At 36.2% G+C, this 16,384-nt stretch overlaps 1 protein-coding gene and 1 pseudogene across 1 annotated transcript; both read right to left on the bottom strand.

Moving 5' to 3' along the window:
* Positions 1-16,384, bottom strand: part of LOC112171215 — an 81,182-nt pseudogene that overhangs the window by 49,525 nt on the left and 15,273 nt on the right.
* Positions 12,905-13,690, bottom strand: LOC112172399. Its single transcript, XM_024309725.2, has 2 exons — positions 13,293-13,690; positions 12,905-13,197 (listed from the first exon to the last, which is right to left on the bottom strand). Exons 1-2 carry the CDS (start codon positions 13,587-13,589, stop codon positions 13,126-13,128), a joined length of 369 nt encoding a protein of 122 aa, XP_024165493.1. The 5' UTR covers positions 13,590-13,690; the 3' UTR covers positions 12,905-13,125.

The raw sequence follows: 16,384 nt of genomic DNA, 5'->3' as shown, positions 1-16,384 counted from the left end.
ATCTTGAGTCATCTTCAAGACACAGCATCTCCTAGTACCACCAGGACTCCTAGTGTCATCAGGTTTCCTAGTCCAACTAGGACTCTGTCATTTCTCATTTCCGAACATCATTTTTCCGAGCTCTTTCCTAGTTGCATTAGGATTCTTACTTCAACCGGGATTTCCTGTTTTGGATTAAGAAGGTTTCCATTTCTCCATTTCTTTCCCATTTCTGTGCCTCATTTCCTCCTTGCCTTCATTTCTTTCATTTCCAGCTCTTCTTAGCTCATTTCTTGCGTTTGAAGTTCATTTCTACCTAAAAACACAAAACTAAGTCAGAAATGATATTGTTAAAGGAATAACTAAGCAAAATGTAGAGAGAAATGTACTAAAAACATAGAAAATATTAGCTCGATCAAGTTTTGCTTTATGTGCAAATCTATTGCTCAAAGTCAAGGGTCGGGAGGAGTCGTTATTTGTTTCTCGGTGCTAAAGGGAGTGACTGCTTCTGGGAAAGAGATACAGCGGTGGAGTGGGGTAGGAGAGGGGCCAGATCGTACCCGGCTCTGGACAAAGACATGTCGCCATAGGGGAAAGAGGGAGGAGATTAATGGCTCGATTATTTGGTGGTTGCCGTTGATTTGGCGTACAATGTAGGATCTGGTGTACATCCATCGTGGATCTGTGGGTGGTTATGGGGTGGAGCCCTGAGACTGGCGGTGTGGGGGCAGGAGGTCTTTTGGGAGGCAGTGCGTTGCGGATGGGGACTCAGGCAGGGCAGGGTAGCGACGACACTGCTTTGTGCCGCCGGCCAATGGTTCAATTGCGGCGGAGGCACATTGGTGATGGGGATCCGACACGGGTAGTGATTAGGTGGTTTTGGTGACGAGATGAAGGTGGTGTTGCAGCTGCTAACTTGGGCTTGGAGAGATGGGCTGAAAAAAATTTTGTGGGCCTGGACTTTGCTGGGTTTCTGCTGGTTTTTAGTTTAAGTTGTTTATTTCCCTAGTGTTAATTTGCTTAGTGTTTCCAATAAGTCTCCATCCAAGTATGGTAGGTGAATGTGGGCATTGTTTAGGTTTGCACATTCAGTGTGCCTTATCTAGCCTAGCGAGACGGCTATTTGTTTTTAAATTGAAACAACCTCCTAGTGGCAAGATGAAACGAAGAGTCACCAGATATTATTCCATATTGCAAATAGTAGGAAAGTTGCGCTATTGGTTAAGATGCTTCTCCTTAGTAGAGCTATCTTTAATTTCGTTATGTAACCACTTTATCAAAGAAAATAGAGTACCCAATCGAGCACTATTTGCTAACTGGTGCATGTTAGAATACATTAATTCTATGGTTTCATTAACCAAGGCTTGAGGGTAGCCTCACCGGCCCTCTTTCAAAAGAAAAAAAGTATAGTATATAGTATTATTCACAAAATATAAAGATAAAGAATCAAAGAATTATGAAATCGTAAATTATGGGGTTTTAGGTTTTGTAATACAGAAATTAAAGTAAAACATATAAACAATGAGGGATTTACAGAAGGAATCCACCACAAATATATGAATGAAACAAGTTATATTCCCTACACTCAATTGTCTATGTCATGAGAAAGAAGTTGAGCATGTGAAACATTAAAAGCAAACTATTTCCCATATTTTACTTTCCTTGAATATATTTAATCTAAGTGAAATCACCTGAATTAAACCTATTGAACATGCAATGATAGTCTAGAAAGCTAGCTAATCAAGAACACAATCAACTTAATAAGAACAAAAAAAGAATGTCAACTCAAGTGCACAACCTAGTACAAGAAAGCTTTTCTAACTGCAATCCTTCTTAATTGATCTTGACTTTTGTCCAAAGTCTTTACTACTTTTGAAATAAGTTCAAAAAACTATTAGGTGAATTGTTTACCTAAATCTATCTCCAATCACATGCAAATCCTATATGTTTGCAACCACATAAAACAAGCATACAAGAGATATCTGTAATTCGAAATCAATTAAGCAATCTCACAAAAGCAACATAGCAATCAAGATGTTGAAAGCATACACTATGCCAAAAACCTTAATAGACGACGGGAGAAAATCGTTATCTAATTTGGAGTGCCACCGTTGTAGACCGAGCCATTGTCTATTGAAAATTCAGACAACGGTGGTGTACATACATGTGCATTTGCAAGCATAATTAGCTATAATGAGCCACGCTCATTGTACCGCCAGGGGTACCAACGCCCACCATATGTGTGACTGGCGTAAAGACAGCTAGCCGGGTTACCGCCTGAGCCCCGGATCAACCCCAAAGCACCGCCGACGCGCCACCACGCGCCGTGTCAAGTTAGCATCAGAAGCTACTAAAACTGGGAACTGAAGCACATCAGTCCCACATCGAAAACAAGGAGAAGATCATCCTCTTCCTCACCTATAAAAGGTCCTCTCCTCTCTCCTCATTAATTACGCATTTACTACTCATTATTGTTATGCTGCCTATATGCGTTGACTGACTTAGGCATCGGAGAGTTGAAGACCGCCCAACGCGGTCTCCCTCTAACGCCCTGTCTTGTGTTTGGCAGCTAGCAGTAATCCTCAGATCGGCAGAGTAGCGGTCCGCCCGCCGGACCAGCGTTAGACCAAAGTTTGGCTGCCGCCAGACTTTTTGAGCATTAACAGGTGGAACACAATTGTCTGAGAAACACACAGGTAACGGGTATGTGTTATAAGTGTTGTGTGATAGCTCGACAGATAGCTAGGTAGATGCCAGGCGAGGCTGCGTAGCAGTTGAGGCGCTGCCTTCATACAACAAAACTTGTTTGAATTTGTAGTTTGTTAAGCTTGTCAGACAACGGAGTTCTAGTGTTTTCTGTTGTGTGAGAGTAAATTAGAAGACTTATTTTTTGAAAAAAAAAACCATTGTCTGATATATGAGAAATCTGTTGTATGATCGTTTAAATATCCATTTTACCTAATGAACAGTAATGATCAAATGGAAATAAAATTTGATGCAACCAATCAAATGAACTAATAGTACTCCAACCAATATTTTAAATTTCAAAATACATTGGAACCACCAAGATACAATTCTTATTGGTCATTTTTCCACAAAATCATGAATCGGTGACAATTTATTGTTAAACATTGTATCAGGGACAAAAATATTAGTATGCTAGAAATGGATCAGTGATTATTGGACTATTTATGATTGCTTGCCCACTTCGGCCACAACTAATGCTTGCTCCTACTGCTTCTCTTCTTTTCTTCTGCTTTTGCCACCACATCAACTTGTTTCAAGAAGCTACATACAATACTCCCACATCAAAAAACCACACTACCCATAAGCAACACGACAAAATGACACATGCAAGAAGCTGCATGAAAGAACAAAATAAAAAGACTTACATTTACCCCAGTTTAGAAGACAAGTGATCTTTCAAAATAGCAAATGTGGGAGCAAAATGAGCAATCCAATTAACCGAACCAAAGAGAATAATTTCAGTTTATAAATATATGAAATAGAACCAAAGAGAATAATTTCAGGAAATAACTACAGAGTAAAAGTAGATGACAAATCCAATTAACACATATATCAGTTGTCTGCCACCAAGGTTCAGTCCTCCCACCTCTTATCCAAGCATATTTTGGTTCACAAGAAAACTCATTAGACTGTACAGAAGTTCCTGCATGTTTTCACCATATTTAGCGTCTACATCTTGCTTCTGCTCCAAGACTGTATACTCAAACTTACACAAATGGCAACAAAGTAAATAGCTAAATAAAAATAAACTTAGAATGTGGTGGATGTGTGCATGACTCAAGTGCACACACATAGAAACATAGAGAGATAGTTATTAAAGCAGTAGCTGCACTCCTTGAATGCACACATTGCCTGAATGCAACATTGATGGAGAATGTGATGGAGGTAAAGGAAAAAAGAAAAGCTACAACTGATGCCCCTTCTTCATATGATCGCAAGTAAAAGAAATGGGAAAAAGTGGAGAGTTATTTATATGTTTGTAGTGAAGTCATGGCTGAAAAATTGAAGCGTTAATTCAAAAGAGATGTATTCAATTGAAGAGTGTATGTAAGTTGTAGAGGAAATGGGAGACATTGATCATATTGCCTTCATAAAGATGATGCATAAAAGTGTCACTCCTGAGTGGAGGAAAATTTTTCTTAAAATGTCAGATGCAAGCAGAATGGCTTGGTTAGATAGTCTTTAGAATTATGAAATATGATTTTCATTTAGTCATGATTTGCACTTTGTAGGTATAAGGTTTACAGTTGACTGAAGAAGCCTACAAAGTTCATCAAAACTGATCTCAAAGAATTACAGGTAATTGCATCTCATGCATAAGCACATGTTGCAATCCCCGAGTCAGCCTGAGTCAGTCCTAGTCAACCCTACGTTTTTGGGAGTCCAATTTTGGAAAGTATCTTTTGGTTTTTAGATTTTATTTTACAAAGATATTTTTCAACTGATAAAATAGTGCTTTTGAAGTCCTAGGTGATTTAGGATTTGTTTATTTTAATTGGATATCTTTTATTAAAAGATCTTTCCTAGTGGGAGTCCAATTAGGGTTAAGTCTTAATTGTTGAGAATTTATTTTCTCCTCAATATATTCAGTAAAGCAGAGTTGATTATGTAGAGATTTTGATGTAAGAATTATTGTCTGTCTTGCTTGCTTAGAAAGAGTTCCATAGGAGTCCATGAAACACTTGTTCAGCGTCTAAGTGTTTCATTGTTCATTCATATACATGCATTGATTGTCTCGAGATCAGTAGAGAAGATTGGTGGTGCAAATGGAGCGATATTTGCAAATCGTTCAAGTGAAGAAGAAGGTCAAGATTCAAGACAAGCACCTATCCAGTGAGTCTAGAGATTGTAGCCGCGTAGAGAGCTTTATGTGTTTGTAAAGAACCATATCCTTTATCAATAAGTTGATTGATTTTATTTGGGTTCTCAAGAGTAAGAACCCCGCAGTGTTTTTAATCTCAAAATTGAGGTTTTCACTGCGTAACCAAAATTGTGCTTTTTGTGTGAATTTTTTAATTTCTGCCCAGTAAGAATTGCAACGTGTCTATCAATCCCCGAAACCACAGAAAAACGTTTCATCCAAGTATTTTCACACTTCATAAGATAAATACTTTGGTAAGGTGAATTTTCATGAATTGTGTTTTTGTTAAGGTGAATTTATTGTAAGATGGTGAATCTATTACTTAATCATCAATTGAGTATTTTTATTAATTGTTTATGTTTTAGTCTGGTGTGCTAATTATGTTTAATCCATTGGATACTTTGTTTACATCTTAGTAACTTTTTTCTTTTTGATGTTATTAGGTGTATATTGTCAATGAAGATAACAATTCTAGTTCTGATAGTTCATCAAATCTTAAAGAGTTCGCAGAACATGTATTCATGTGTATGCGTGTTTGCAACTTTATGAGTATTAGATGACATATGTAAACATGATTCGATGTCACAATTCAGTGTCATCAGGACATTATGTGCAAGTGTTGTTGAATGGACATTCTAATACAATGTATGACTCATTTCACGTGGACAAATTTGTAGTTACAATTTTGTGCTCTACACATCAGTCTTCACATTTATTGGAACATGATAGACATGTGGGGGTTGAAAATGCAGTAGCAATTTTCTTATACATTGTGGATCATAGTAAACGCATGGGAATGGCTGCAAAGCATTTTAAATGATGTAAGGATACAATTCACAGGGTATTTAAATAGGTGTTGAAAGCCTTATGTTGGTATGCTCCAAATGTTATACGTCCCCATAGTGTTAGGGACACAACTCCTGAAACTTTGAATAGAAGAAAGTTTTATCCATATTTTGAGGTAAGTTATTAAGCTCTTTGCTATAATCAAATTTATTTTTGTAACCTTGATAGTTGTTATGTTACTTATTATATTAGTTATATATAAATGCATTGTGTAGAAATGTATGGGTGCAATTGATGGCACTCATGTTGCTGCATGGGAACCAGCTCAGAAACAAACATCATATCGAGGAAGAAAGGTTCTGATTACTCAAATCGTCATGCTTGCATGCTCTTTTGATATGTTATTCACTTTTGTTTACACCAAATGGAAAGGAACTGCTAACGATACAAGAGTATTCTTAGATGCAGTGTCGATCAAGGGAAGAAAATTATTTTCCTCATCCAGATGAAGGTATCGATTATTTTTATCATTGCTTGCATTAATCTAACAATCAAGTGATAACAAATCTAAACAGGATATTGCTATGTTGTGGATTCTAGAATATTCAAACATGCCTGGGTTTCTGGCACCTTATCGAGGATGGCGATATCATTTATATGATAATAAAGGACCTTGCAATGCACCGAAAGGTTCCACGGAGTTGTTCAATTATAGACATTCCTCATTACATATATAATAGAGCGGTGCTTCGGTGTGTTGAAATGTCGATTTTCTTTGAAGGTCATGTCTCATTACCCTCCACGAAGGCAAAGACTTATTCCTATTACTTGTTGTGTTTTACATAATTTTACTCAAAAATAAGATCAACGTGATAGGTTATTTGATGAATTTGGTGTCACGCTCCTGATTTTTAATACAATAAAAATAGATATATAATCTCATAATTACATATGCGTGATCGTTCAACCATCAATACCAAGAACCTGGAAACTTTTTCCCCTTTAAACTACATACGTATTGATTCCTTGAACCCACTATGTCAATATTGACCCGCCCGCAGAGTCATATATTACATAAACTTACGAATTAAATTGTCAACAACAAGATAAACGTAAATACTCCTCAGAGTTTACTACAACGGAAGTCCTTATAAGGTCACAGAAATAGCTTCCTACCGTAAAGCTGCAAAGGCGCGCGCTACCTCAGCTTCAACCACAATTTTTCTAACCTGCAAGATTAACCCCTACACCGTTTGAATAGTGTATCGGGTTGCCGCACAACAAACCCAGTAAGATTTTGCAAGCCCGTATGAGTAACTCAAAACAGTCAACACAACTCACATCAAAAATAAGGAAAACAACTCACGCTTTGATTCCTTAAAACATGAAATAAAGGAGAATAACTCATACTTTAATTTCCATTCAATTCAAAATAAAAGAAAGCAACTTACACCTTGATTCCTTTTAAAACGAAACATAGAAAACAACTCACTCCTTGGTTTCTATCAATTGTACCAAAATCGTACCATAGAAAACAGCTCACACTTGAATTCTATCAGTAAAACATAGAAAGCAATTCACTCCTTAATTTCTATCAATTATACCAAAACCGTACCATAGAAAACAACTCACACTTGATTTCTATCAATATAACATAGAAAGCAACTCACTCTTTGATTTCTATCAAATTTAACATAGAAAACAACACGCACCTTGAATTCTATCAATCGTACCATAATCATACCATAGAAAGCAACTCACACCTTGATTTCTATCAAATATAACATAGAAAACAACTTGCACCTTAAATTCTATCAATTGTACCATAATCATACCATAGAAAGCAATTCACATCTTGATTTCTATCAAATCGTTAATAAGGAAAACAACTTGCACCTTGTCCCCTTAAAAACCGTTAATAAGGAAGCAACTCATACATTGTTCCCTAAAAACGCTTAATGTCATGAGTTATCAATAACCAGTTCCAGTTACCCCATGAATTACCTATATGGCAGACAAACTAGAGCTCTAACTGAAACGTAACCACACGTCCGGCCAAAGATGTGATTACTTGATATTCTACCTAAGGTCATAGACATTCATTCCTCGGGCCGCACAGTCCCTTGGAGAAAAACATTAAAGGAGTCACACTGGACCCAAAATGTTACACGAATCTCAACGCTTTTCAAAACAATCGAAATCAACATTTCCATACTCATTGTTTTCCGAAAAGCCATAACACAAAACAATAAAAAGCATCCTTCCATGCATATTGTTTTCATACACAAATCTCAAAGCTTTTCCCAAATCTCAATACTTTTCAAAACAAATCGAAATCAACATTTCCACAATCATTTGTTTTCCAAAAGCCACAACCCAAAACAATAAAACGCATCATTCATGCCTATTGTTTTCATAAATCCACAAATCACCAAAACATATATATTTCATGTAAATATAAATAAATATATATATATATATATATATATATATATATACGTAATCATCCGCTTAGGAATGCCTGCTAATACCAACTATATTTTGCAGTTACTAAATAACTCTCAAAAATAAAGGTATTCCGTTCATTAATGAACCTTGTGAGATTACTCACCTTGAAACTCCTACTGTGTCTTCACACCACTAGACTACTTATAGAATGCACTCTGTCAAGCACCTAAGGAAAGTATAGCCTTGATTCAGTCAATGAACAAGGAATAACGTTCGAAACCCTAAATCGAACCTAAATTCCCAAAGTGATGCCAATTAAGGCGAAACCATATCCGAGACCACCCAATGTCTCCAGAATACTTCCACGATCGATATGTCCAATCCACAAGTCGATCGGACGCTCAGATCCTCACGGATAGAATAAATCAACATGTATGAAACGGATAAAATCATAACAAATTCATACGAACTCCAAAATTTGCGTATTATATATCGAAATGCTCGTATCAACGAGTAGAACATATATAATACCATAAACAGTCCCTGACATGGCTGGAACATCACCGAAACGCTTCCACAGAAGATGGCGCACCACCACCAGCCAAAACTCAATATTTCACAAAACTCCCAACATCAAAGCTGTTCATCTAGGCATAAAGGGTCAAAAACTAGCTCAAAGTCAGAAAACAAGCATAAAGGGTCAAAAACTACCTCACAAGCTTTGGATTTTGCTCAATCCAAGTTGAACCGATTTCCACGTAAATCGATAAAAACAAACACCATAGATCGATCCAGAAGGCTTCCACGAACCCAAAGAAGGAAACTTGAAGTTGTACCGTCGTCGGAGCTATGTTTTCCTGTCGGGTCCGGAAACACCAAACTGCGCCGCACACAATGGATATCGCCGCTAGAGGAAGCCACAGAGATGACCAGACGGAGGAGACAAACCAGCTGACCAAGTTTCACGGCCAGAGATCGCCGGAAAAGCCAGGTCTGGTCGGCCGGGTTCTGGTCAGGTCAGTCGAAAAAATTTGATTCTGAAGGTGTAGCAGAGACAAAAGAGAGAGAGAAGAAAACTTTCTGGAAAAGGAAATGAAATTATGAAATAATTTCTGGAAATCCTCTATTTATACTAAAACGGAAACTTTTTCCGAAAGCCATAACTTCCTCATACGAACTCCAAATGACGCGTTCCATATGTCCACGAACTCGTATAGACGCGCTCTACAACTTTCATGAATAAAATTTTAGGAGAATCTCAACATATCAAAAGTCAACCTTGAACCCCCCCCCTAAATCCACACTTTTCGAATAAAAATTCGTCCGAAACAATTCCGCTCCGTCCACGAGCCACGAAACTGTCCAATAACCACAAATTAGATTCCGAAAAATCCTCGAAAAATAATAACAAATTTCCGGGGCATCACATTTGGTGTAGAAGACATGATATTTGATACAGAACATAGGTCAGTACCAGATATGGATATGACTGCAGCAAACCTTACAATAATGAACACTATCAAGGATATGACTGCAGCAACTTTGAGGAAAGATTTTATTCCGCGAGAAACTTAATTAGTATAATACACACTTTGATACGTCATGTACCTCAATTTACCTGTTTACTAGTCATTTGGACGGTAAATGATAATTATTGTTACTTTTACTTCATTTCGATACTTTTAATGGACATAAAAGTTGAATTTTTGTTTCATTCCTTGTTTGGTAAAAGTTTCTTCATGAAAATTGTATAGGACGTCAAACTAAATTCGTGGACATACAGCACACTCACATCAGAGTTCGTATGTGAAAGTTATGATCAGAAAACTAAAGTTAGTGATCTGGGAAAATTTACTATAAATAGTCCATTTATTTTGGTAAGGTTTCATTTTCAGAAACTTACCCCGAAACGCTAACTTAGATTTCTCTCTTTCTGACTCGGTTTTCCGGCCTGACCCGACAACCCAACAGGTTCTCCGCAGTCAGACTTACCCAGACCGCCGGACCGGTGGTGTTTGAACTCCTGTTTCATGTCGTACCACCCTATGCCTCCAATTTGGTCTGATTCATGCTTGGGAAGGTCTGTGAGCTCAACCTGGCTGGAAATTTCTTCTCTTGTGACCATAAGCGAAGAGACAACCTGCTTTCTGGAGCTCTTCCAATGTACATCAAACCCTCCAAAGGGCTTGCACCAATTCGCAACAAGCAGGATGAATCGAGGATTTGAAGTTCAAGATTTTTCTTTTCCATTTCGAGGTAATTTCTGAATGTTACACTCAAAATTGATCAATGTCGTAGTTGAAGAAGTTGTTAGGGCTGTTGAGAGGAAGATTTTGATATAGGTGGTGATACCCGAACCGGGGCTTGGCTCAGCAGCTCGTAAGCCACTGTTGGTGGCTCCTTGGGGCCGATTGCAGCCTCTTAATTTGGTTGGTTGGGTTGGTTGTAGCGTGTAGAACTTATAGAGATAACTCTGGTGTAAATCGGAGGAAATTTGGTACTAATTGTCATTTTCTGAAGTGCGGAGTTTTGGTTGTCAATTTACGGGAATCTAACCATTGGATATCCCTCATTTCTATTATATAATACTTAAGTCAAGGAATCGATTTGGGATGAATCTAAGAAGAAATGGAGTTGTTGTTTTTACTAGGGGTTTTCGGGGTATCGTTTTGAATCGTATTTAATTTTGTAATCGTAGTTTACGAAATATAATTTTGTACAGGACGGGGTACCGACCCATCGCTTGACAAAGATCCATATGCTTGGGTGCGTTAGCTGTATATTGTGAGTGGACAATTTCATTTTAAATATGTACATGCAAGAATTTTTATTAATTATCATTTTATTTGTTTTGATGCATATGATTTGGGTTTGGAAAATAAAATTTAACTGATTTTAATTTATTGATTTGATTTCGGTATTGGATCGTGATGTATCTCTAGGATTGATTTCGGGAAGGGATTTGTTTTACGATTTGATTTCACTTTGGGCTTGCGTTGAACTTTGCCGAAATAAGTTTAGTGATCAAGTTTTGAATCTCTTTGATCTCGCTCTTATTCATTATCGATTTGGAAAATCGTGTGATATTTGAGAATCGCATTTGTTACTATATTTGTCAGCATGGTTTTATTTAAGACTTTCTGAGTACGGTTAGGAACATACTCGCACCTTGTTTGTTGTGAGATTTTTTAGGAAGCTTTATTTGACTTTCGACTTTCCATATGATTTTCCTATGCCATACTTGTTGTGATCATATTACCATGCTAGCATGTCATTCTGCCTTTCGAGTCGATGTGACTACCACCTTTAGGGTGGAGTCACGAATCCCTTTCCACCTTTGTGGTGATTTGATGCTACCTTAGTGGTGGTATCATGAAAGCCCGGTACCTTATTCGCCTCTGTGACGTAAAGGTACGGAGGTATGGGAGTACTTTGGCTTGGGAGGCTCACTTGTATGGCTGATATATTCTTCCCCATACTTTACTTTATACTTGACTAGCGGGTTTAGTCTAATTTTACTCGATTAGCAGGGTTGGCCCTATTTTTAGGAGTTATCAAAACTTCTCGGTTTTCCTACTTTGTTCTTTATGACTACCGAGGCTAGTTTGGTTTTCTTGAACTAAATTTCATTAGAAATATTTTTTCCTAAAACTTGCATGCATTGATTATAAAAGTATACTGTGGGAAAGTGATGAGTTCTCGGGTTCCTATTTATTTTAATTATTTATTTTTGTCCACTCACACTAACGTATTTCAATTAATTTCCACTGGGTCCTTCTGTTTCAAATGCCCAGTTTGGAGATTCAGCTAGTTGAGGTAGGGCGTACATGGAGTTGAGGCGTAGTTGTCACTGGTTCCGCGTTGTAGGATTTATCGATCCTTTACCTTTTTTTTTATTTTCTTGTATACCTTGTGTATTAGATTACGTACACTAATAACTTGTGGGCTAAATGTTCTTAAATTGAGGCTTGTGTTGTGTTGTGGAGTTTGTTGTGATTCAGGGAGCATGGTAACTCTAGGAGTTGAGAATGGTGTTTGATATTAGAAGTGTAATTGTTTTCTACAGGTGTTGGGTAGTCCACTTTTAGGAGAAGTTCCGTTAAATTTTTTGGTAGAATTCTTTTAAACTGGGCTCTGCAGGACCATTTCGGATTTCACGGTGAAATCCGGGGCGGGTCCTGTCACACTTCATTAAGTTAGTCATTAGAAATTCATTAGGATTTTGAGTATTTCTTTCTTCGTACAAATAAGATTGTTATTCACTCTTTGATGAATAATTTGATAATTAATTTAGTGACACTTCTTTTGTGACTATCTTTATTTTTATTATATGGTAATATATTTGTGTTATAATAATTATAATAAATTTGAGTTCTACACTAATTATTGAAAAATGAGATTTTAAAAATACTACAACTGAATACATTTTCATTGTGTTTTGCATTTTCGTACGGTAATACTGGAAGTGTTTTTGCCGTTCTCATTTTCAAAAATTCTTTTTGGATCTCAAAAATACAATCTTGTTTTCTTGTTTTCATTTTCAAAATTTGTTTTTGAAAATCATTTTTAAAAATGTTACCTGACATGCTTAAGTTTCTGATTTTTTTGTTGGCAACTGTGAAATTTACCTACATAGTGTGATTCGCTCATAGGTATTTTTATGTCTAATTTGTCTCTCTTATTAACTCTGTTCTTTTTTATTATTATTATTATCATTATTCTAGTTCACCCAATTAAAGCATAGCTTACTCGATGTAGTTGAAGTTGCACAATGGATTCTTTGAAATGTAAACTAGTAACAATTGCAATCTCTGATATACAAACTTTGAAACACGGAGAAATCCAAAAATTAAGAAAGTGGAAACTGGAAATTAAGAGATCAATTATGCATAGTTCCCGCAATGGTAGCTACTTTACATTGATTGTAGATATGTAGATATGTAACAAGCTAATTAAAATTAAGTTTGTTGACCAGTAGAGAACGAGGTTGATTCATAGTAAGGAGATCTCAGTTTTCAAAATAATTAGTTAATCTGCGGTCCTCTACCACTGCCTATTGGTGGACTTACAGCCCTTGTGCTTGCAGCAGCAATTTCCTGCATGAACACAATAAACAAAGACCTTCGTGTGCTTAATAGATATGACATTTTGTCTAGAATATGACAGAGCGAAGGATAATTATATATCATACAGTGGTTACTGAGGTTGAAGATGGAGGATCAGCAGCTTCTTTTGGGTCAGATGGATCTGCAACTTGTAGTTCTGGGGTTGAATTAGGAGTGCTTGTCTCTGGGTTTGCTCTGGTGGTTTTCTCTGGTTCTTGTTCTTCATAGGCCTGTGAGTTGTTATCAAGACCGAAACACTTGAACAGGGCCCTTAGTGCTTCTTCAAGGAAATCGCATGGATATAAGTAATGATAGGAAACTGAAGGTCTCTTGTCTGTCACCTTCTCCTCCTCATCAAGAGCTGTTACTTTCGAATACTCCATTTCAATAATGCCCCTCTTCCTCCTCCTCCTCTTTTTCTTCTACTTCTTTGAGTCTATGAGAAAGAGCTTCACGTAATTCATTGATGGCGCCCTTAAATGGTTCTTCTCTCCCTTCAGATCGACTTAAATAACTTAATTCTTTCAGATTTGTAATTACAAAGGTACCCTGCTGGTTTACCTTGTCTTTATCAACTAATACACAGTGTCACAGTCTAGCTACTTCACCACTTTACCTGAAACCCAATTAAGTGCATTGTTCAAATATTTTAAATCCTGCACAAAACTTGCAAATATATAATTTATGCTGCCAATTAAAACCATATCCAACAAATAGTTTATTTCACATGCACATTGTTGACTGATAGATAATTCAATGAATTGAATCTCCTCCAAGGGTACTGACAGCATTAGTTTCTGGCTTCTTTCATGATCTTATGCATACAAACCATGTGATTGACCTGGTTTGCAGAAATGGTTTGTAAGAGAAAATGATGGATTTGTATATATATGAATAAAAGTTTTCATGGGGCCAAGTAGTAGCCAGTGCGCAGTAGCAATTAGTATTCCGTTATCCGAAAGGATCACGCATGGTAAGTAATAATGTAAAGCTTCTTAATTCGTAGGTTTGTATTAGGTGGGATTCTAAAATTATATAAGAAGCCAGAAGAGCAATGCTACCAACTCTTGCAGAATATATGTTCTTAAAGAAATATTACATACGTAATGTCTATCAAAAGAAAAAATTTAAAAAAATGAATAGCCTGCGTAACAAGTGGTGCCATTTCCGACTTGTCTTTTTGTGGTTTTCATTTTATTTCGGTTTATGAGTTAACCAGAGTGAGGGCATAAAGTTAAGGAGAGATGTCTCTTAAGCTCTTGAGTTTAGTAAGTGGTGAGAGAACTGATAATTAGGCGAGTATAGGGGTTTGATTCCGTCCAAATGTCCAACATCTTAGACCAACATTGATTAATTTAAAAAATCGCACGGGTGAAATTAAATATTTTTGAATTAAAAAGTTAATAATGAGTATCATCCCATGCCAATTTACATAGATGATTTACAAATTTTACTCTATATATTATAAGATTATGCTTTTGGGCAAATTGAGCAACATAATTAGTATCAAGGGAAAAATATATAAACAGTACTTGAGGTAAAACCCATTCTAAATTTTTGTACCTAACTTTTGGAAACTATCATTTTAATACTTGGAGTACTCAATCCAACCCAATTTTCGTACACGCCGTCCATGACAACGTTAACTCTTCTGACAGCTGGCATGATTTAAAGATGCCACGAGAGGAGCAAGTTAACGCCGTTATGGACGGCAAGTACATATGTTGGGTCGGACTGGCTATTTGGGGTACCAATGTGATAGTTTCGGAAAGTTGGGTATGAAAATTTAGAATGGACCATAGTTGGAGTACTGTTTATATTTTGTTTCCCTTAGTATCAATCAATGATTATTAGAATTCCAATCCTTTTAATACTTGAGGATTTCTATTAGAACCTTCAAATTTGCTCATTTGACCTCTATATCATTTGAATTAATGAATTACATATATATTCTCTTATAAAATGACAATTATAGACAATGAATTATAATCAACTAGACTCTGTTCAAGGTTTGGTTGGAGTATGAGCTTTGAGTGGGATATGGTGGTTTTTAATTTTTTTTTTTTTTTGTGTTCCGGTTTTTTTTTTATTTATATCAATTTTTGTAACCTTTCATTTTCATTTTTTATAAGAGTTAGAAACATAGGAATCATGTCCAACCATTTGATTTATGACTGCTTGATCAATTTATGTGTTATGACCATTTGATTCATGATTTAAAGTTCTAGAAATTTATTTTGGCCATTTTTTAGGTTTGCATGCAAAAAATAAAAAAAATAAAGGAATGGAGGTGTAGTTAGTGAATTAGAGGTATAATGAGTATATTTTATTTTTTGTATGTGAATAATATAACTAAGGTTATTTGAGGAATTCAAAAGGAGGTTTAGTGAGCAAATATTTGTATTTAAAAGCACAAAGGAGGTGTAAAGAGTATGAGGTCAAATGAGTAAATTTGGAGGTCTCAATAGAAACTCTCTTAATACTTTTATTATTTTTATGATGAAAAACCAACCAGCTGATTGTTGATGCATCAGATTAACATCAATTCATATTTGATTTTGAAGTTGAAGGATTAAAGGATAGCCCATTGACAGTTCTAAGAGGATAAAGATCGAAATCAAGTCTATTGACAGGTCTACTCAATACCACATCAGTACCTAGTTGACATGGTTAAACAATAGCCTAAGGGTTTGGTAGGACTTGATGTCGAGAAATAGGTCATTTCCCACTCCCAATAACAAAAATATTAGAGTATAAATAGAGCAAAGATTACAGATGATGTCATAAATATTCTTTTAGGGCTACAAGACAAAAGACTACACCTATTTCTGACATAATTAACGAGTTTAAAAATTAATATATATTGTGCCCTTAGGAATTGACAACCAAAAATCTTTCAATTTAGGGTGTGTTTGATATGATAGTACTTTTAAGAAAAACTGGCTTTTGTTTATTTCTGAGAGTAAGTGACTGAAAAGCAAAGCACCTGAGCGTTTGGTAAATTGACTTTTTATAAGTGCTGTCAATGGCAATGTGTTTTAAAAAACTCAAAACTGGCTCGTACTTTTTGTTTGTGGAATGACCAATTTAGACATGAAAGATTATATTGCCTTGATTGTTTGGTAATATAATGTAGTTCAAGCTTATATAGCAGGTTATTTTGAGGATCTTACTCTTT

Source organism: Rosa chinensis, chromosome 6, assembly GCF_002994745.2.
Source record: "Rosa chinensis cultivar Old Blush chromosome 6, RchiOBHm-V2, whole genome shotgun sequence".
Lineage (NCBI taxonomy): Eukaryota > Viridiplantae > Streptophyta > Magnoliopsida > Rosales > Rosaceae > Rosa > Rosa chinensis.
The sequence above is the reverse complement of the archived record's forward strand: the minus strand, read 5'-3'. Positions and strand labels throughout refer to the sequence as shown.

Excerpts from the sequence above, each read along its gene's own strand:
- LOC112172399 (XM_024309725.2), bottom strand. The coding sequence starts at position 13,589 with ATGGAGTATTCGAAAGTAACAGCTCTTGATGAGGAGGAGAAGGTGACA. Across the intron at positions 13,198-13,292 it reads CTTCAACCTCAGTAACCACT|GAAATTGCTGCTGCAAGCAC; the intron begins GTATGATATATA and ends GTGTTCATGCAG.